The following is a 17,987-nucleotide window of genomic DNA, read 5'->3' as shown; positions in this document are numbered from 1 at the left end:
GACTCTTGGCACTTCCGCCCGCAGGGGCCACTTGGCCATGGACAAGGAGAGAGAGAGAAACTTTTTTATTCAATTTGATTTTCTTCAACTGCAAGCAGCTGTTGCAACTTCCCCGCAAAATTGAATCCGAGAACGGATGCCAGCACACGAAATTAAGCGGAAACTCTGAAATTTATTTGCAAGGGGTTATGCCGGAATATTTATATCGATTTTCCGCAGCGTTGAAATGTCGCAATCTTTAATCAGTCGGCACTCTAAGTGGGCCACATATGCATTCGTCTCGGGGACTTTTCCATTAAGCCAAGAGAACTTGTGCAGGCAATCAACGAGGCAACCTTGACGAGCACGCACTCAAATAAAAGTTTACCACTTACTTCTGAAATACACTTAAAAACGAGAAAGTAATTATGGGAATTTGATTACAGCAAGGCTCTTATATGAACATTAAATTCTCAAAAAAAGGATTTATTTTATTGTCTTAAATAAATAAGTATGTCAAGTATTTGAAAGTATATTGTTCCTAATTTTAGGGCTTTTTGTTTTCCTTGAAGTGTGTGTGTGCGAGTAGCTCTTCATGACATTTGCAGGCTGACAGGAAGTGCACTTCAAACGGAAATTGCGACACACATATTGCCTGCTTCCTTTGACTCATTTCTCTCTTTAACAATATGCGCACGTATGCTAATGTCTATGTATCTCTCGCTTCCCCTAAATTACCGTAATTTATTACAGCCAGTGGGTGGGCGTTTTTTCTTCTCCTCAAATGCATTTCAATTGCCAAGTGTGTCAAAAGTTTCAACGCTTTTCGGGTTTTTCCCGGCTCACCTGCCAACTGTTGCCCTCTCGTGTTCACCTGCTCGTCTGCTCAGACTGCCGTCTGTCTGCGCTTCTGGCCAAAAGCTCATCACATTCGCCACTTAGTCAGCTCGTCAGCTTTTGTTGCAACATTTGCCGCTGCCTACACTTGGAGAAAATGGAGCCTCCAGCTAAGCTAAACTATTCGCAGAACAGCAGCGAATGCACACTATTTTATTATCAAAAGATATATTTTATTTTAGCTGATTTATTAATTATAATGAGTAGTTACTCGAATGTATCTTTTTAAATTACATTTCTTTCCTGAATTTAAGTTAAATTATATCTCCTTGAGTGTTTAAAGGAATTTTTTAAATTATATATTTTCCAAGTGCACAGTCGTGTGCAGTTTTGTGCGAAATATTTTAGAGGGTTCTATGGGATGTGCAGCAACTGTAAACTGTAAACTGTAAAATGCTACTAATTGTTTTGCCGCCAATTACGTGCACAAGTGTGTGTGGCAACGTGCACGTGTGTGCGTGTGTCTCTCGTTTGATGTATGCGCTCTGTTTATTAAAATTTATTTTGTCGAGCACCTACTTTTCGGTAGCTCTGTAGCTCTGCCTGCACTCAACTCACCTTGCCGGTAATTTGTGAATTTTCGCATAACATTTAGCACAATTTTCCGCATTTTGCGGCTTCGACTGACAGCGGAATGCACGAGGAATTCTTCAAGTGGGAAATTACGGTTTTTGTTTTCAAATAGATATCCTGACGAGCGGCGAGAATGAAAGTGAGCACTGAAATGGCAGACATAAGTTGAAATATTTAAGGCTTAAATAAAATAACACCTGAAATCAATAAATTCTTGCCCATCTCGTGGCGGCACAATAAATTTTCGTTTAAATAAACATCGAGGTAAACGGCCTCTTGATTTATTAAATCAAATAAACGCTTCTTAAACACACCGAAACGGGGAAACCATTAAACTTGCCGCTGGTCATATAGGCTGACCTGGTTCCTCGGGCAACAGCCTCCCAGAGCCACAATCGCGGGCTCACCCAAAGCAAATGCATTGAGGCGTTAAGCAGGAAGGCGTTTCTACCTCTCACGGCATAACGCGCATACGCACCGTTGTACCGCGGGGGTAGGTGAGTGTTTGTGAGTGTGGGTGCGTATTTGTGAGTGAAGGCAAACAAACATAAAAGTAAACAATAAATGGAAAAAAACAACGTACACTTTTTGTGTGAAAATAAATGATTATTTAATATTTATTTTCATGTTGCTTGAGGAAGGTGGAAAGTGGAAAGTGGCGGTTGCCAGTCGACAGTCGGTTGCATCATTTTTCATGCCACTCGAAGTGGGTCTAAGTGCCTCGCTGGGCCCGGCCATTAATGCCAGTTGATTGGTCAGCAGAGGACTGACCGAAGAAGGACTCAAGGAAGCGCCAGACAAAATACTTACACACATGTATTTATTATTTAGCCAACGTTTCTGATTATTTACGCCTGATAGGACCTGGAGGGTGTAAAAATGATTGAATGTGCCGCCCGGAGAAATCCGAATTGGATGGGTCAGCTTGGGCCTTCGGCTTTGTTGTCTGCCCTAAGTTTTAGTTCTGAGCGAATTACTGGGGGCTCGAGTGATTTATTGATTTGAATGGGGACAGCAGAAGCTGGGTGGAAAATAAGCAACATTAGCTGGAATCGGAAAAATGTGGTAGAATCCTGTGAAACTTATTCCATAAAACTATAAAGCAGAATGAGAGCACTTTGTAAAAATATCCCACTAAATTTAGCATTCATTATTTAAATTTATTTCCTTGAGCAGTACAACCTCTTCATTTAATGATGTTTAAGTAGGCTGTAGGCAATCCATATTGAGCTTTACTCTTATCCCTCGCTATCCTTAACCACCTTTTCTTTTTTGAAAACAAAAAAAACCAATGAACCGTAGAGACAATCAAAACTCACACAGACACACGCTCTGCTGCCGCAATCACTCAAAAAAAGCTCGGAAAACCTCAGGAGTTTTTCCCACTTGCACGTCAGTGCGAAAGTGAAAAGGGCTGAACATTTCGAAGGGGAATTTCGGGCTGGAGGAAGGATGGAAGTGGTTGGTCGGCTTGACGGTACGTTTAATGAATTGGAAGGTAATAAGCAAAGCATTACGGCTATTTCTTCATCGGGCTCTCATCCTCCTCTGCTCCGATTATTGATTTTTATTGAATGCGAATTTTTTGTGAGCTGCCCCATTCTCCCTGCTGTCTTATTGGATTTGTGTGCAAGTGGAAGTGGAAGAGCAGGAAAAGGGGATCTGCCAAAGTTAATAAGATTTGCCTTTTTGTACTCCTCCTCTCAGCTATTCGTTTTTCCTCCTTTTGGGCCAGTGGTCAGGCGAATTAATTAAAGCACATAAAAAATGGTCGAGTGCTAGGAATGCAATAAAGTCAACCAGGTTCGGCTGGGAAAATGCGGCAACAGCGACTACAACTATGGCCAGGCAAAGAGGAGCACCCAGGCACGCGTCATTTAAGCGCTTAATTATGGCTTACTTTTATGCGGCAGGTTATAATTCACTGTACGTGCGAAATGCAGTTGCAGCCAAAAACTGACAGTGGTGGCGGCGGCGGTGGCGGCGGTGCCACTGTGGAAAATTATCATTTTAATTGCGCATTTCCCAACGCCGCACAAAAACAGCAAAACATTGAAAAAATTGTCTGCAAACCGAAAGCGCCAAAGTCAAAGCCCAAGTAAATAAATTATGCTGCAGACTTCTGCAACAACAAAAATTAACAAAAACAACAACGTTTTATTGCACGACTCGCCGTTTTATTTGCATTAATTTGCTGCTGCAGCCCGGCAAACGAAGAGCAAAGGATAAAAAAAATAAATACAAAATACTGGCAAAAAAAAAGGTGGACCCACATCTGGAAGTAAAAAATTGTATAGGAAGTGCCACGCCCCCGCAAAAAACGCCCCCGAAACGCCAGCGTTAAATGTGCACAAATTAAAAAGCCAACGCCGCGAAATGAAAACATGATAAAGTCGGAGCGCATCGCGAAAACAAAGTTGCCATCGAAATTTGGTCACGTGCCACCTCGCTCCCAAAAACTCCCGAAAACGCGACTGTGTGGAGTTATTTACGTGCCGCGCACATTTTTTGGCGCTTAATTCATGCTCCGCAGGGGGAGAGGGAAGGGGGGAGGAGCAGGCGGAGGGGCGTTGGCAGGAGTGAGCAAACAAACAGCCAAAAGGACGCACAAACAGAATGGAACTTCTTCTGTTCGCATAGAGACAACGTCAGTGGAAGGACACTGCTGGCATTTTGACTGCCCCTCCGCTTCATTTTCGACCACCCAGTCGCTGTTTGTTGTCTCGGCATTTGTTTGCACTGCCCGGTGGCACGGCGAAACTGCAGCGCACTTCGAGGAGCCGGCGCAACGCGGCGTATACTTAATTTGCGGTTGGCGCTGGTCACAGCACGTAGCCGCTAAGTATGCTACGCCTAATGACCAGCAGAAGCGAGAGGCGCCACGAAGAAGTCGATGGCGATGGCGGGGAATGAGAGACACTCTGACTCCAGGAAGTCTCTTTTCGGCCTAGATCTTATTCTTTTGCTAAACAAGCGAGGACTTTTAAAAACACTTTAAAGTTAAGTTTTTGTTAATCAGAAAAATATTTATAAGTTATAGAATATTCATTTCCCTCAGAAGTATCATCTGAATTAGGTAAAATTATTATTATGAAATAAATAGCATTTAATAATGTCCAAGCCAAACGCAAAAATGAATTCTTATTTGTATTACTTTAAAGAAGTCAGAAAATTGTATACAACGTTTTAAAGGGTTTTTGTTTCTTTGTAACCGTTTAATTAATGGAATGATCTTATTCGCTATGCAGAACTCAAACAATAAATAAAAACCCTCCTGTTTCCAAGAAAGTGTATTCAGGGACCAGGTTCCAAACTCAGCGAACTTCTCAGAAAAACAGAGCTACCCGAAAGCATAAAGCCTGGCCGATGCTGATGGAACAGAGTGGCGACCTTTTTGGCAGCGTCGTCGGGCGACATAAATAATACCAAAGAAGTCGTGATGGCAGAAATAGGAATAGGAGCGGCAAAGGCCGCGAGGAAACGGGCAGATAGGAGCTCTTTCTTTTTTTTATAGATGGTAAATGACCCGGCCAACGAGTTCCTTGCATTTAATATAGCGAGAGCAGTAATGTTTTATCTAATTTTTGTTATGCCGCGCGTGCTGAAGTGAGAAATATGGCCGGCGAACGTGGTCAGTTGGGCGGGGATCCCGGGGATCCTAGAGGTCCTGAGGCAGCTATCAATTTCTATTAGGCCCGCTCACTTGCAGGCCAAGTCGGGCAGTGGCTCCCAGTCGGGTGTCACTTTAAAACTGCAAGCCGGCCAAATTGAAAGCAACTGCCGCAACTGGCAGAAACAGAAACAGAAACAGGGGCAAAATAAAAGGGGACAAACTGGCAAAAACTGGAATGGCAACTGAAATGCGGAGCAGCAACGGCAGCAAAAATTGCTCTTAATTGGCGGCAGCCATTAAATGCAATTTATCAAACAGACGACAGAGACGGCCACACAAAGCTTGCAACGTGTGTGTGTGTGTGTGTGTGTCCTGATGCTGTATGGCAAGAAGGGGGGTTGGGGGGAGATAGTGAAGTAGAGCAGAGCGACAACAGTTGACAATTAATTTGACACAATTGCAAAGCAGAGGACAGGACAGGACAGGACAGCAGAGAGACCAGCCAGGCACCTGGCCAAAAGGATAGCAACTGCAACGCCTTGTCCTTCCCCTGGCGTCCTGCATTTATAGTTGACATTGTGTAAACGTCGCCGACATTGTCCTCGCATTCCGTTTGTGTGTGTAATGAGGCAAGAACCGGCATGTGCAATGAAGTGGCAGCTCCAACTAAAAGCCACATAACACACACGCACATACAACTGGCAGCTGGGAAGGTCACGGGACCCCCGAGCATGCATAATCGTAAAAAACCAGGCGGCACGCAGCCACCTTCCCACCGTCCCACCTATCCACTCAGTCAAAAAGTGGCAGGAAAAAGCATCACGTAGCTTTTTAGCCGGCGAAAGGACTGACAACATGTTAAGAGTTATATTAGTCTCGGTTTTGTCCGGGATTAAAGTGAAGTGAAGCTAGGATATTAATTTAAAAACCAGTAAGAAAAACTGTATGCCACTTAAGCTTTATCTGTTTATATTTATAATATAATTTATTTTGAAAGAGTTCCACCATTTAATTACTAAAGCTTTAAATGCCAAAAACTTTGGTTAGAACACCATTTTCAAAATTAATCATCAAAAGCTTTCGTTTTGTCGGGATATTTTATCTTAAATTAGTTTCCAAGGTACAATAAACACAACTGCCAAGTTTATTCTGAGTGAATATGAGCAGAGAACACCATTTGGTTCACTTCAAGTCTAATTAGTCCATAGCGTCAGCACTTCTCGTTCATATCATGCACCCCATCGAATTCAGTGAAGCCAGCAAAATGTGGTAAGATGTCAATTAATTTCTCGGAAAGCTTCGCATCGAATTATTCGGGCAAATATCAAGATTCGCACAATAATTTTGTGAGAACGAACGTTCGGGGGCGATTAAAAGGCTTTTAGTTGCCAATGGCAGTAATGAGTGGGTGTAGTTGCACTTTCTGCTGCCCCGGCTGCCTTTGCCTCTCCTGTTTGCTGGCTGGCCACAAAAGCCGCCACCGCACACCAGGCAAAGTGCAGTCGGGCCACGCCCCCCCTCCCCTTCCCGAACCGGATCCGCCCCCTTTTACAGGATCCCCCAGAACCCTTTCCACTTCCCGTTTCCCTTTCCCTTGGACTCGGAACTCCGAACTCGGCGCTTGCATTAAGTGGCGGTTGGCAAAGTTGTCGACGTTGTGGAACTTAAACAATGCACGAGCCAAGCGAGTGCATATATAGAGGAGCTGCCTCTCCGATTTCGCCAGGTGCAAGTTGCACCACTGAGTGGGAATACCATAAGCTGCTCAGGATTCGGTCGGAGCTGAGGGAGAGTGGAGGTTGGAGGGCGAGGATTCTTGGGCGAGGAGTCGGTCATGGAGACGGGGGACTGCCAGCTGTTCTTATGCCTTAAGGACATTAACCTAATCAACGCTCGGCGCAAGGCTTACACACTCATACAGGCATACACACACACAGACACACACACGCTCCGACTGAATGGGTTGCGTAACGAGGGGCGTTCTGTTGACAGTCGAGGAAAATGTGGGAAAGCGTGGGCGGAGGTGCAGGAAAATGTAAGCGAACCAAGTCGAGTTAAGTTGAGCTGAGGGTATTGACTGCCCCGGCGAGTTATTGTTTAATGTTTGGGCTGTGATTCAGCACGAGTTGCACAGAAGCTCTTACAGAGAAAGAAAAACTATTAAAGAATTAAATTTATACTTTAATAAACTCCTCAATCATCGATTCAAATTTATTTTATGAGTACAAATTACAATAAATGTTATATATATTAAAGGATTGCAGAATAATAATAATAATAATAGATGGTGATCTATAAAAAATGCTTGTTGTTGCGTATTTTTTAGACTCAAATAATAATCTTCTTTAGGATTCTTTTAATTATAAATAATTTACAGTGCACAAGGCAAAGGAAAAAGTAAACACTTGGCATTTCAAACAAGCACTTACAATGAGCCAAGGGTTAATTAGAGCTGGACTGGGAACACAACAATACAGCTTACGACAATGGTAGAACTTATGACTACACAGAATACGCTTTTCCCTTTCAATTATCCGTGCGGGCGATCGGAATTTGCAAAAAAATAATATTATTAAAGACAACACAAACACGCCGGTTCGAGTGCATTAAATTAATGTTGATACAGTGAAAAAAAGCTGTAGTGGCACAAAATGAAACTCAACTCGATGTCATTTGCATGTTTGCCTGGACAAACGTGAAAAAATGTATGCGAACGCGGGGGAAAAACTGGAAAATCGATGAAAATTTTGCCAGTTAAATGTGACAGGCCCCATCCAACCCACGACCAACGCCACCCGACCCGATATGGCCGTAATCGGGCTGACATATATGCATATAGACGCATGTTCCAACGCGTAATTATGTCAGCGCTTGATTGTCCGTTCTGCCCTTAGGCGCGTAGCTCCATCGTTTTGTCAGTCCATAAAAGTACATGGCTTTTTTGCATATTGATAAGGCCAGGCCGCTGCACGCAATGCTCCATTGAACTGCCATAATTGTCATGTGCGCGAGGGCCTGGAAAGCTGAGCGATTTTTACACAAAATTATTTGCAATTATTGCGTAAAACTGCCTGATTTATGAGGGCAATCGAAAACCAATATTATTCCGCAAAATGTTTGAAAAACAATGCAATTAAGCGGCTGACATCGCCTCAAGGCAGGCAATTAATTTATGGTTGCATTATTGAGTGCGATATTGGGTGCCCATTTTAACTGGTAATAAATGGTGAAAGAGTTATTTTAAGTTTAAATAGAGCCCACTGATGGTGAGACAAAACGTGGTTTTTTTTAATATAAAATGTAGAGATTGTTTTTATTTGACGTACTAATTTAGAGCATGTTTTGTTACACAGGAAATTAAATAAAATGCTATTTAATTAACAAGTTTATATTTCATTTAAGACTAAATAAATAGTTGACTAACTGTTCTAATTAAAGTAGATATTAAACAAACATATAGTAGAACCAGTTTAAGGTGAACTTGTATTGGAAATAACTTTAAAGATGATCGTTGATCGTTGTTGCTAATATCCTTGCAGCAATTACTAATGCAGAATTAAACAAATAAAAGTCCTCGGGCGGCTAATGAGCGGAGTGTGGAAGGCACGGTTGATTGTTGTCAAGCACCGGCGTTTTATCAACTGTCAAACAACCCACTCCAAGCGCTGCTCCTCCGGACTCCCCGAATCCCGCCCAGAAATTTATGCGGTGCAGCGTATGCCACAGAAAAGCTTCAAGCTCGAGCATGCTCGAGTGTTTGCCAGAGTGTGAGTGCAGGAGTGGGTGTGTGAGTGTGTGGGTGTGGGTGCGCTTCTATGTGTGTGTGTGGCAGCTTCATTAAATTTGCACGCACATCTCGTGGGCGGTGGGCGGTTGGGCGGTACTCGCTATTGGGCGGGGCCACCAAGAAAGCGAAGCCGGAGAGAACGTCAGTTCTCTGCAATTTCCGACGCAATCTTCATTTACAACTTAAGTTACAACACAAACAACTACAGCTGCATGCAAACAACACACACAAACACACACTCGCCAAAAGTGTAGCCGACTTTTAAGCTGTTGTGAAAACATTTAAGCGCTTATGTGTATGGCTATGTGAGCTAGTATGCGAATAAGTGTGGGTGTATGTGTGAGTGTCTGGGAGGGAGTTACGACTACTACATAACTATCCCGACTAAGCCTCCCTTAGTTATGCCTACGAAAGCAGGACCTCGGCCGAATAACAGGATATGCCAGGCAGAAATTTATTAGGCGCATTGCACACTTTTGTGCGTTCACTTGAAAAATGACAACTTTAATTTAGCTACAAACACAAAGCCAACAGACAGCCGAGAAAGAGATGAGTAACGCCCAGCAAACGAGAAAAGGGCTGGAAGACAAAAGCACCAGTCAGACAATGAGAAATTGGGAAGAAGCGGTTGGGCGGGAGAAAGTCTGTGGAGAGGAGAAAGGCAGCGGTGGAGTGCGAAGAAAGGGCTCACAGACTATTCCCGGGACTAGATCTGCTTTTGTCAGCTAACCACAGACATCGAACACAGAGAGAAAAAAACCAGTCTAACCCAATCCACAAATGGAAAATATTAAGATTACTCGAAAAAGGAAGAACCACAGAAATTACTTACCAGATTTTATTTTATTGAAGGTTTAGTAGAATAGCAGCTAAAAGTTTGTTCTTAGTAGAAAAGTTTCTAACAAATGTAAGTCCCATCATTGCCTCAGTGTATTTCATAGCTGCCGGCTACAGTTGACTTTCAGATCGAAGAAATCTGGAAAGAGTACAAAGGAGACACTCGGCAGTTGTCCTTTGAAGGGAGTTACCCACCGCCGCCGAGCTTCTCCGCCCCCGCCGCTCGTCTCAGATGAATATTAATTACCATTTGAAAGCTTGTCATACACTTGTGTAAATTTATCAACATCAACAGGAGTGTGCTAGCAGGAAGACAACAAGGATGGCAGGATCAGGGCGGAGGAGCCGGGGCTGAATCTGAATCTGAAGGAGACAATAAGCAGAGTTGTCAAAGAGCAACAGACGAGGGGCACAGAGTTAGGCATGAAAATAGCTTTGAAAGTGCAGGAGATTAGGCCAGGATTTGCATGCATAGGGAAAACATTTCGAAAGGATGCTCCATATCGGTGAGACTCCTTCCTCGGCTTTTCACTCGATGCTGCTGGCAACTTGCCTACGAAAATTCGTAAATAAATGCATGAGCCCTGAACGCATTCTACATGCAACAAGCCAATGTAATTGATACCCTCATCCCAGCATAAGTTGTCCTCGAATCATTTGCCTTTTGGGACCCGAAATTCCTGTGAAGTTGAAAGAGCAAATAAGTACACAGTCATCAAATCCGGATCGCTTTCATCAGGAGTTTGACAGGGGAAAATGTCTTGCAACTTGTAATCACTTAATACTCAGATACTTATACCAAATAGAATGTTAATTGAATAATTTTTTTTTCTGGAAGATAATCTAGAGAATTTCTTGAAATATATTCATTGAACAAATGAATACTAAATTACGAAAATACCTGCTTAAATTATTTCTGAATTGTGTAAACTTTGCCATCACTTTCTCTTTGTGTTTCTGACTTATTCCCCTAATCGGCTTACTCTGTTTGCTCGACTCTCGATTGCAGGTACCACCTACACACAGCCACAGAATATCAACGCCAAGTCAGTGCAGAAGACAAAGCCCGCCGAGCGTCGAGAAGCCAGCAGCAGGAGCAGCAGCTCCATCAGCAGCAGCAGTCTCAGTTGGCCGAGCATATCAGCCGAGTCGCTCGACCAGCCAGTTGACCACCGCGGCATTGGCGAGGCTAAGCCGACGAAATGCGCCAAGAACTGCCAGAAGGCCAAGGCCAAGTGGCGGGCGGTGTTGAAGCCACACCACCAGGCCCACCGAGCCGCTCTCCACAAGGAGGCGAGGCGAAGGCAGCGCCGCGAAACGGAGGAGGATGTGCTGGACCCCGTTTTGCGTTCCAGCTCGACGAGCACCTCCACGGCGGTGGCCACCACAGTCCAGGTGGCCACCAGCTCCAGTTCCCTGGCCACCAGGAGTTCGCTCGCTAACGAAACGAAGGCCAAGCGACCGCGTTCCACGCTCCATTTGGCACCCGAGGACTTGCAGCCCAAGCCAAAGGAGCCGGTGATCATCATTGATGATGTCGAGGAGTTCGACAGTGGCACCAGCACCAGTGACTTAATCGCGCGGAAGAGCCGCGAGGAGGCGGAAGAGGACGAGGACGAAGGTCCTCTGGAGCCGCGAGTCCTTCCCCTGCGTCCCGTGCCACCGAATCCTTACGAGGCGGAGGAGATGTCCGTGGTGTACGCCGAGCAGCACTCGGAGATAAAGCTGATGTGCGAGGTCGATCTGGACATTGCCACCAGCATGTGGTACAAGAACGGCCAGGTGAGTTCAAAGGACCTCTCTAAATAGTTATCCGCACTGCCTCCCGCCTTTTTAGTTCCTGCGAAGAGGCTCTCGAGCTGTCAGGAACTGCCAACTTGGGCTGACTTTAATTGCATTCCTGGCCTTCTGCATTCTTTTTCCACTTTTCGCCCACTTTCCCGGCTTATTCTTTGTTTGTCTGGCTGTCTGATTGTCCGACTGACTGTCTGTCCGCCGGCTTCTGGCTTTATTCTTATCCTGGCCGAGACGTCTCGAGTGGCAGGGCTTTTGCCCTGTGTCTGACTCCCGGTCCTTTGTCGCTTAACTGCCGCATTATGCAAATAGGATAATCGTTATTATTTGATAGTTTCTGATGTCAAAAGCGCTGGCAGAGCTCATCTTTCGAGGGTCGCCTTTTTGCTCGATTGCCTCATTATGCAGCAACGAGGGCTTCTAATTACGACTTTTTGCCATGCCAGAACGCCCACAAGTAGGCTACAAATGTGCGGGCTAAAATGGAAATTGCTTCACAAAAACAAAAAAAAAACGGAAACAAAATTGAGGGAAATAAAACGGAAAACATGAGGGAAAAGTTAACCCGCCAGCAAAGCCGAAAGTTATTGAGTTGTAATTGCGAACGCAAACAGTTGCAAGTTCACCGGTAAAAAACCTCTCGGCGTAATGCAATTATAACTGTTTGCCGAGTTTTCCGAGTGCCAAGAATGTTTTTGCATACACTTTGTGTTGAAAAAGATGCGACCCCCATGAGATATAATTCCTGAATCCTGGAAAATTCCGTAATACGAATGGTATTCATATCAGTGTTGGCAAATATCCTCTTATCAAGAATCTGATAGACAAGGTTCAGTTTTTTTCATAAAGAGTTTTAGAAAATATAATTCAAATTAAATATAAATATGATTTCCAGAATTCATAGGCTTTAAAAGGCATAGTGCCTGATTAGCTTCTTCTGAAACGGAATAGGATTGTTAGGAATCTCGACAGGTTGGCAGCACTGATTCGCACTTTATGAACCCCTGCAATTTGGCTTCCAGACCCCACAGCAAAGTTGGCAGGTGCAAATATCCCATAACCGAGGCACCACACTCTTGTGCAGGTGTAAATACAACAAGCTGGCAGGCCAAGTTGTTGATGGGCAAATAATAGTTGCAACTAACACGGCAGCAGCAGCAACAGTAGCAGCAGCAGCAGCAGCAGCAACAGTAGCAGCAGCAGCAACAGAATTGCAGCCACCGGCAGCAATGCCACTTTGTGTACGAGTCGGCAGTAGTATTTGTTGTTGATGTTACCAGAAGTGTTGCCGTTGTCTGTGGCAGTTAACTGGCTGCTGTTGCCCCTGCACTTGCAATCCGGCAACTGGCGAACCGGCAAACCTGCAACCTGCAACCGGTAAGCCTGCAACCTGCAACTCGCAGCCTGCAACTCGACGCGTGGAAAAGAGTTGCATACTTGCGGGCAAAGCTGGCTAACATTGTTAGGACCACAAGCTGCGATTGTTTGCCTACTTGTTGTTATTTGCATTCGCATGCCATATTGGATTCCGTTGGAAGCCACTAAATTGCATGTCAGCAACTTGAACTCGGGATTGCCAGCCAGACGCGTCGGCGATGTGATTGCATTTGCATTGGGTTTTATTTGGCGTGAAATGTGTCAAATACTGCGATTCCTTCGCCCATAAGGAGTACAGGATCCGCAGGCTATCACAGGGTATCCTTAACCGCGTTGTCTCGCCGGCAATTTGTTGGCTTTATAGTGCCATATTTTTCGCGTGGCGACAATTGCCAGACATAAACCCCAAACCAGGCAACAGAGTAAACGGAAATAGGAGTTTTATGGCTGCAGCCGCCTTGTTGCACACTTTGTGGCTCTGACAAGCTTATTTATGGCCCGGCTCTCAGGTTTAAGGTCAACAAACCCGCCGGATAGTAAAGCTGCCTTCCAGCCGAGACCCGATAAGCCTCCATTAGTCAATTAGGGGCGAACTTAAGACACAGCATTAATGGCCAAGTTGCAGCATCCTGGGTGCAAGTGCAGCCACTGGGAGCGTAAATCACATCAAGCCGGCAAATTAATCAGTCAGCCTCAGAAATCCCAAATGAAAATGAGCGACAATGCGGTGCCACTTAGTGGGGAGTTGGAAGTGCCCGGGAAAGCCGGGAAAGTCGGAAAAGCGGGTCTTAAGTTGCTAACACGCCGCCTGCCTTGTACCTTTGACAAGTTTATTAAGTTAGTTACAATGTCGACGCCGGTCGACGGGCAGGCTGCTCCTGCCAACTCTGAGTGCTCCTCCGATGGCAAATAAAATCATCGCCAGTGCAGCAGAAGCGGCGCAGCAGCAACATCCATCGTATCTCGCCACTCGCATCTAGCATCAAGCATCTCGCATCTCCGTCTGCCATCGCAGCACATTTCCCAGCGGTGCAATTGTATTAGTTGTGTTAAAACAAAAGCCAGCCATGTGTAAGCGCCAAAGGAGAAAAGGACGAGCGAGCACCGGCATCCTGGAGCGGCAGATAGAACAACAGTAACGAGCAGGCTGCGGCAATTACAACAGTGATGCGGCAACAATGTGTGCGAAGTGTGTTGCAGGATGGGTCGGATTCGAAAAAGCCAGCAAACTGGCTTTTTAATGCCCTTACTGAGATAAATCCCTTTACGAGAAACCTGCCTAAAACATGTTAAATTTCAAAATCGGTACATACATATGCATAAAAAACTGTCGGAAAAAGTATGATATTACAATTCGATACTCTGAATCGAACTAGAAACAGTATCATAAATAAAACAAAGAAAACACTCAGCAAATGCTGGAAAACAAAGCTACTAAGAATAAAGAAAAAGCTAAATATAATCTGTCAAAAACCAAAGAAGCCCAACATGTTGCAACAAAGAATTGCATTTGGAACCTGCTGACATAAATCAGAAGATTTTAGCAGAGAAAGCTTTTATCAATTTTGTGAATAAATACTACTAAAACTTCACTAAGATATTGAAAAGAAACCCAATAAAAAAGTAAGATTAAGCAAACCGAAATATAATGAAACAGAATTAACCGAAGAGCAGCACACAGAAGAAACCCTGCGGCAACATACGAGCGTAGAAAGTTTTAGCCAAGCAAAGGCTTTAAGCTCTCTGGTCTGCACAAATACATATACATTTATAAATATATATATATCTCGTGATTATCCCCAGTTGCCCATGTGCCCACCCCACCCCCATGCGAACCCTTTTCAACTCGATTCTCCCCTCTCCACGTTGCATTGCAACTGCGGCAATGACATGCGACAAGTGTTGCACTGACAGCTTGCAACATGAGCGACTTTTGTTGTACTTTCTAGAGCGTTGCACAATGCATTAGAGTCCCCGAGCGGGAACAACAGCTAAAGGAGTTCATCCCAGCCAGGATGCGGAGTGCAGGAACCGGGAACCAGGATCCAGGACCTCTGCCTCCCACTTCCTCCTCCCATTCCACTTCCACTTATTCTATGTCTGCTTGTGTGTGAGTGCCAAGGAATTTATTGTTGAAAATTATCAAGAGGCTAATATATTTGCCGAAAGCAATTTCAAGTTAGTGGGATGGAGGAGGAGGAGTGGGGGGAGGAGGGGGCGCCAGATAGCGCGACAGTCAGTGAGCAATGTTGGCTGACAAGATTTTTGCAATTCCAAGCAAGTGATAGATATAAGTAGCCAATTCTCCCAGCTCCTTGGGCTCCACTTGAAGGGAATAAGCGTCTGCTCGGAATGGGTTTCGAGCTGGAGAAATGTCCTCTTTTTCTCCTGCAGCAGCATGAAGCTAATTGTCAGCGAATGTCAATGAAGTGTGCAGCCGAAAAAGAGCATTTATTATTTTCGCAATTTACGAAAAAAAAAAAATGGTGACATTTTAGGGCTAAAATAAAACCGGAAAACCGGTATTATATAAATTTTGGCATTATTATTCATGCAGAAGGGAGAGCAAAAATTAAATGTAAATCGCGAATCGGCGAAAAGTTTGCCAACAATGCAATTAGAGAATTACAGAACCCTCAACTGTCCACCGATAACGTGGCCACAAATTATGCAAAGTTATGCGTGCGAGCCTTCAAAATATTCAGCAATTTATGCGAATCGACGCAGCTGGCAACACAGATGCACTCACACACACATACATATACATACGCAGCCCTTTTGCTGTGGAAAAACAAAAGCGTCTGAATTCATAATTACCCGAAAACAGAAAAGCAGCCAGAGGATCGCCAACAATGGAAGGCCCGAAACAATCGAGCGTGTAATCCGGCCGAAACGCTCGACGCTGTAAACAAGGATTTGCCACGCTCATTTAACGCTTTTGTCCGGCGGCCATGTTGCCAAACCAGAAAAATCCAACACGACCAGGTGCCAAAGGCCTGGATACTGAACACTGAACAGTGGACACTGGACAGTGGACATTGGACACTAGCTGGAGTGGAAGTGGATGCCAAAAAGCCTCGGATCGGCATCGACCTCATAAATTTCCAACTGAATGCCCCGCTGCACAGCCACGCAAAATCCAGTTTCCACTTTGCCAGTCGCCAGTTTGCCATTTGGCCAGTTGGCCATTTTGCCAGTTGCCAGTCAAATGCGTCGTTGGTTAATAAATTTTCTGCAAATGGCCGCTGCGGCGACTGCGGCAAATGCGCGCCGGAAGTCGCCTCACGCACACCAACACGCACACATCGATTCTACAGGAGGAGAAGGGGAAGGGGAAGGGGGAGGGGAATCCCCCGATTCGGGAAGTGAAATTCATATACGCATAAATATTTGCACTGCATTTGAAAAATATACACCAAACACACAAGTCGTAAGCCGAAACAAAAACTGGCAATGGAAAACGCAAACGCACAAACGGAACCGGAAGTGCACCATACAAATATTCTGTTTACAGATTTTTTACGGATTTTCTATTTCACGACTCTTTCAATTTTTTCCCCCGCTCAATATTGCCTTTTTCGAGGGGATTTAATGTTGGTGCGATTTTAGGGGCATTTCGTTGAGTATCCTTTTATTTAAAAAGCAGCGGCCCGTAAAACAGCATTTAAAATTATACTTGGATTTAAATAAGTAGATTTTGAATCGATTTTTTGGTAGTTTAGGTAAATCGAAGTCTGTGATTGAAAGGAAGAGTTTTTCGGTTAGGTAAAATTCGAAGCAAAGTAAGATGATTCGACATGTGAAATTTACAAAATGAATCAAATTCGATTAGAGAGCCAATTAAATGTAGCTTTAAGTTGAAGCCCTTTGCAAACGCTTTTAAGTACATAACCGAACGTAAAAGGTCATAAAGGTAATACCCAATTGAGGGATAGAGTATGGCTTGGCAATTAATGCGCCTCAGACGGTCCTCTTTTTTATTCGGTGCGCCTTAATCCAAGCCCAAAAGTTAATCTCTCCGCCTGCAAATGCAATTAAAATTGTGTTTCATTTATGGCCGCCCCCTGCTGACCGCGCTCTTTTTAGCCCGACATTTAATTGGCACTTAAACGCATTAAGCGTACGCAACATTTCCACATATATTCATAACTTTTTTTGTTGCCGGCATTCTTCATAATTTTCATTCGTTCTCTGCGGCGAGTGAGGCATTTGAATGCGCACATAAATTTCCGTTTGCATTAAGCCGGCGGGCAGACCGACGGAAAGACAGAAAGACAGAAAGACTGGCAGCGGGATATGGCCAACAACTATTGGTAACAGTTTTTAAGCCGCCAGTTCATTGTTGCCACATTACCAGTGGATAACATGTGTGTGGGTTCTGCCGGCTTTCGCTCGTCCACCGTCCTCATTTAATTGTCATTACGAGTATTGTGTTTGTTTGAAGCGAAACGTAATGTAATAAAATGCCAGTGAAGCCCAAGTGTAAATAAATGGATATGAAAACATTAAATGCAATTGTTTCGCCTGCAAAATGCGGCGATGGGGGCGGTGTGGAATTGCATTTAATGGGAGAAATTTATGGCCGTTTAATGCGCTGCATTAAAAGTTTCAAGAGGCGCTTTGCATAATTCCGGCAGTGACATTAGTTTTAACGCCGCACAAACTTATCCGCGCTCCTCCATTTCAGGTGGTCCACGCCATGGACCGCACCACCCGCGTCACCGACTACCGCTTCATCAAGGAGGCCAATGGGGCACTAACCATCACCAACGTGATGCTCGAGGACGACGGCAAGTGGCAGTGCGAGGCGGAGAACACGCGCCGCTACACGGAGAACGCCCGTCCCGTCAAGCTGGTCGTCCTGGGTGAGTATCCTCTTTCCTCTTTCCACTTTCCTTGCCGCCTTCTCGTCGCGGTCACGACCTGGCCAACAGCTTAGACTGATATTAAAACGGTCGTTCCGTTTTGAAAATTAGACAGCTCTGGCGGTGTCCCGAGCCAAGTTCTCGCTTTTATGGTCGAAGCATCAAAAAGCGTTCAGGGTATTAAGATAAGCACATGCTCTCGAAGTGGTAAACACGGCGATTTCCACTTCTGAATCGAACGGAGCTCGGCTCTTCGAGAGCATGT

At 44.7% G+C, this 17,987-nt stretch overlaps 1 protein-coding gene across 3 annotated transcripts in view; it reads left to right on the top strand.

Moving 5' to 3' along the window:
* LOC108094853 (irregular chiasm C-roughest protein) overlaps positions 1-17,987 on the top strand; it is a 123,977-nt gene that overhangs the window by 77,385 nt on the left and 28,605 nt on the right. For all 3 annotated transcript variants that reach the window (XM_017195660.2, XM_017195661.2, XM_017195662.2), the window contains 2 exons: positions 10,696-11,468; positions 17,545-17,722. In XM_017195660.2, coding sequence (XP_017051149.1) covers positions 10,696-11,468; positions 17,545-17,722 — 951 coding nt within the window. The remainder of the gene's footprint in view (positions 1-10,695; positions 11,469-17,544; positions 17,723-17,987) is intronic.

This window comes from Drosophila ficusphila, unplaced genomic scaffold, assembly GCF_018152265.1.
Source record: "Drosophila ficusphila isolate 14025-0441.05 unplaced genomic scaffold, ASM1815226v1 contig_414, whole genome shotgun sequence".
Taxonomy (NCBI): domain Eukaryota; kingdom Metazoa; phylum Arthropoda; class Insecta; order Diptera; family Drosophilidae; genus Drosophila; species Drosophila ficusphila.
Note: the sequence above shows the minus strand (reverse complement) of the source record. Positions and strands in the feature narration are given on the sequence as shown.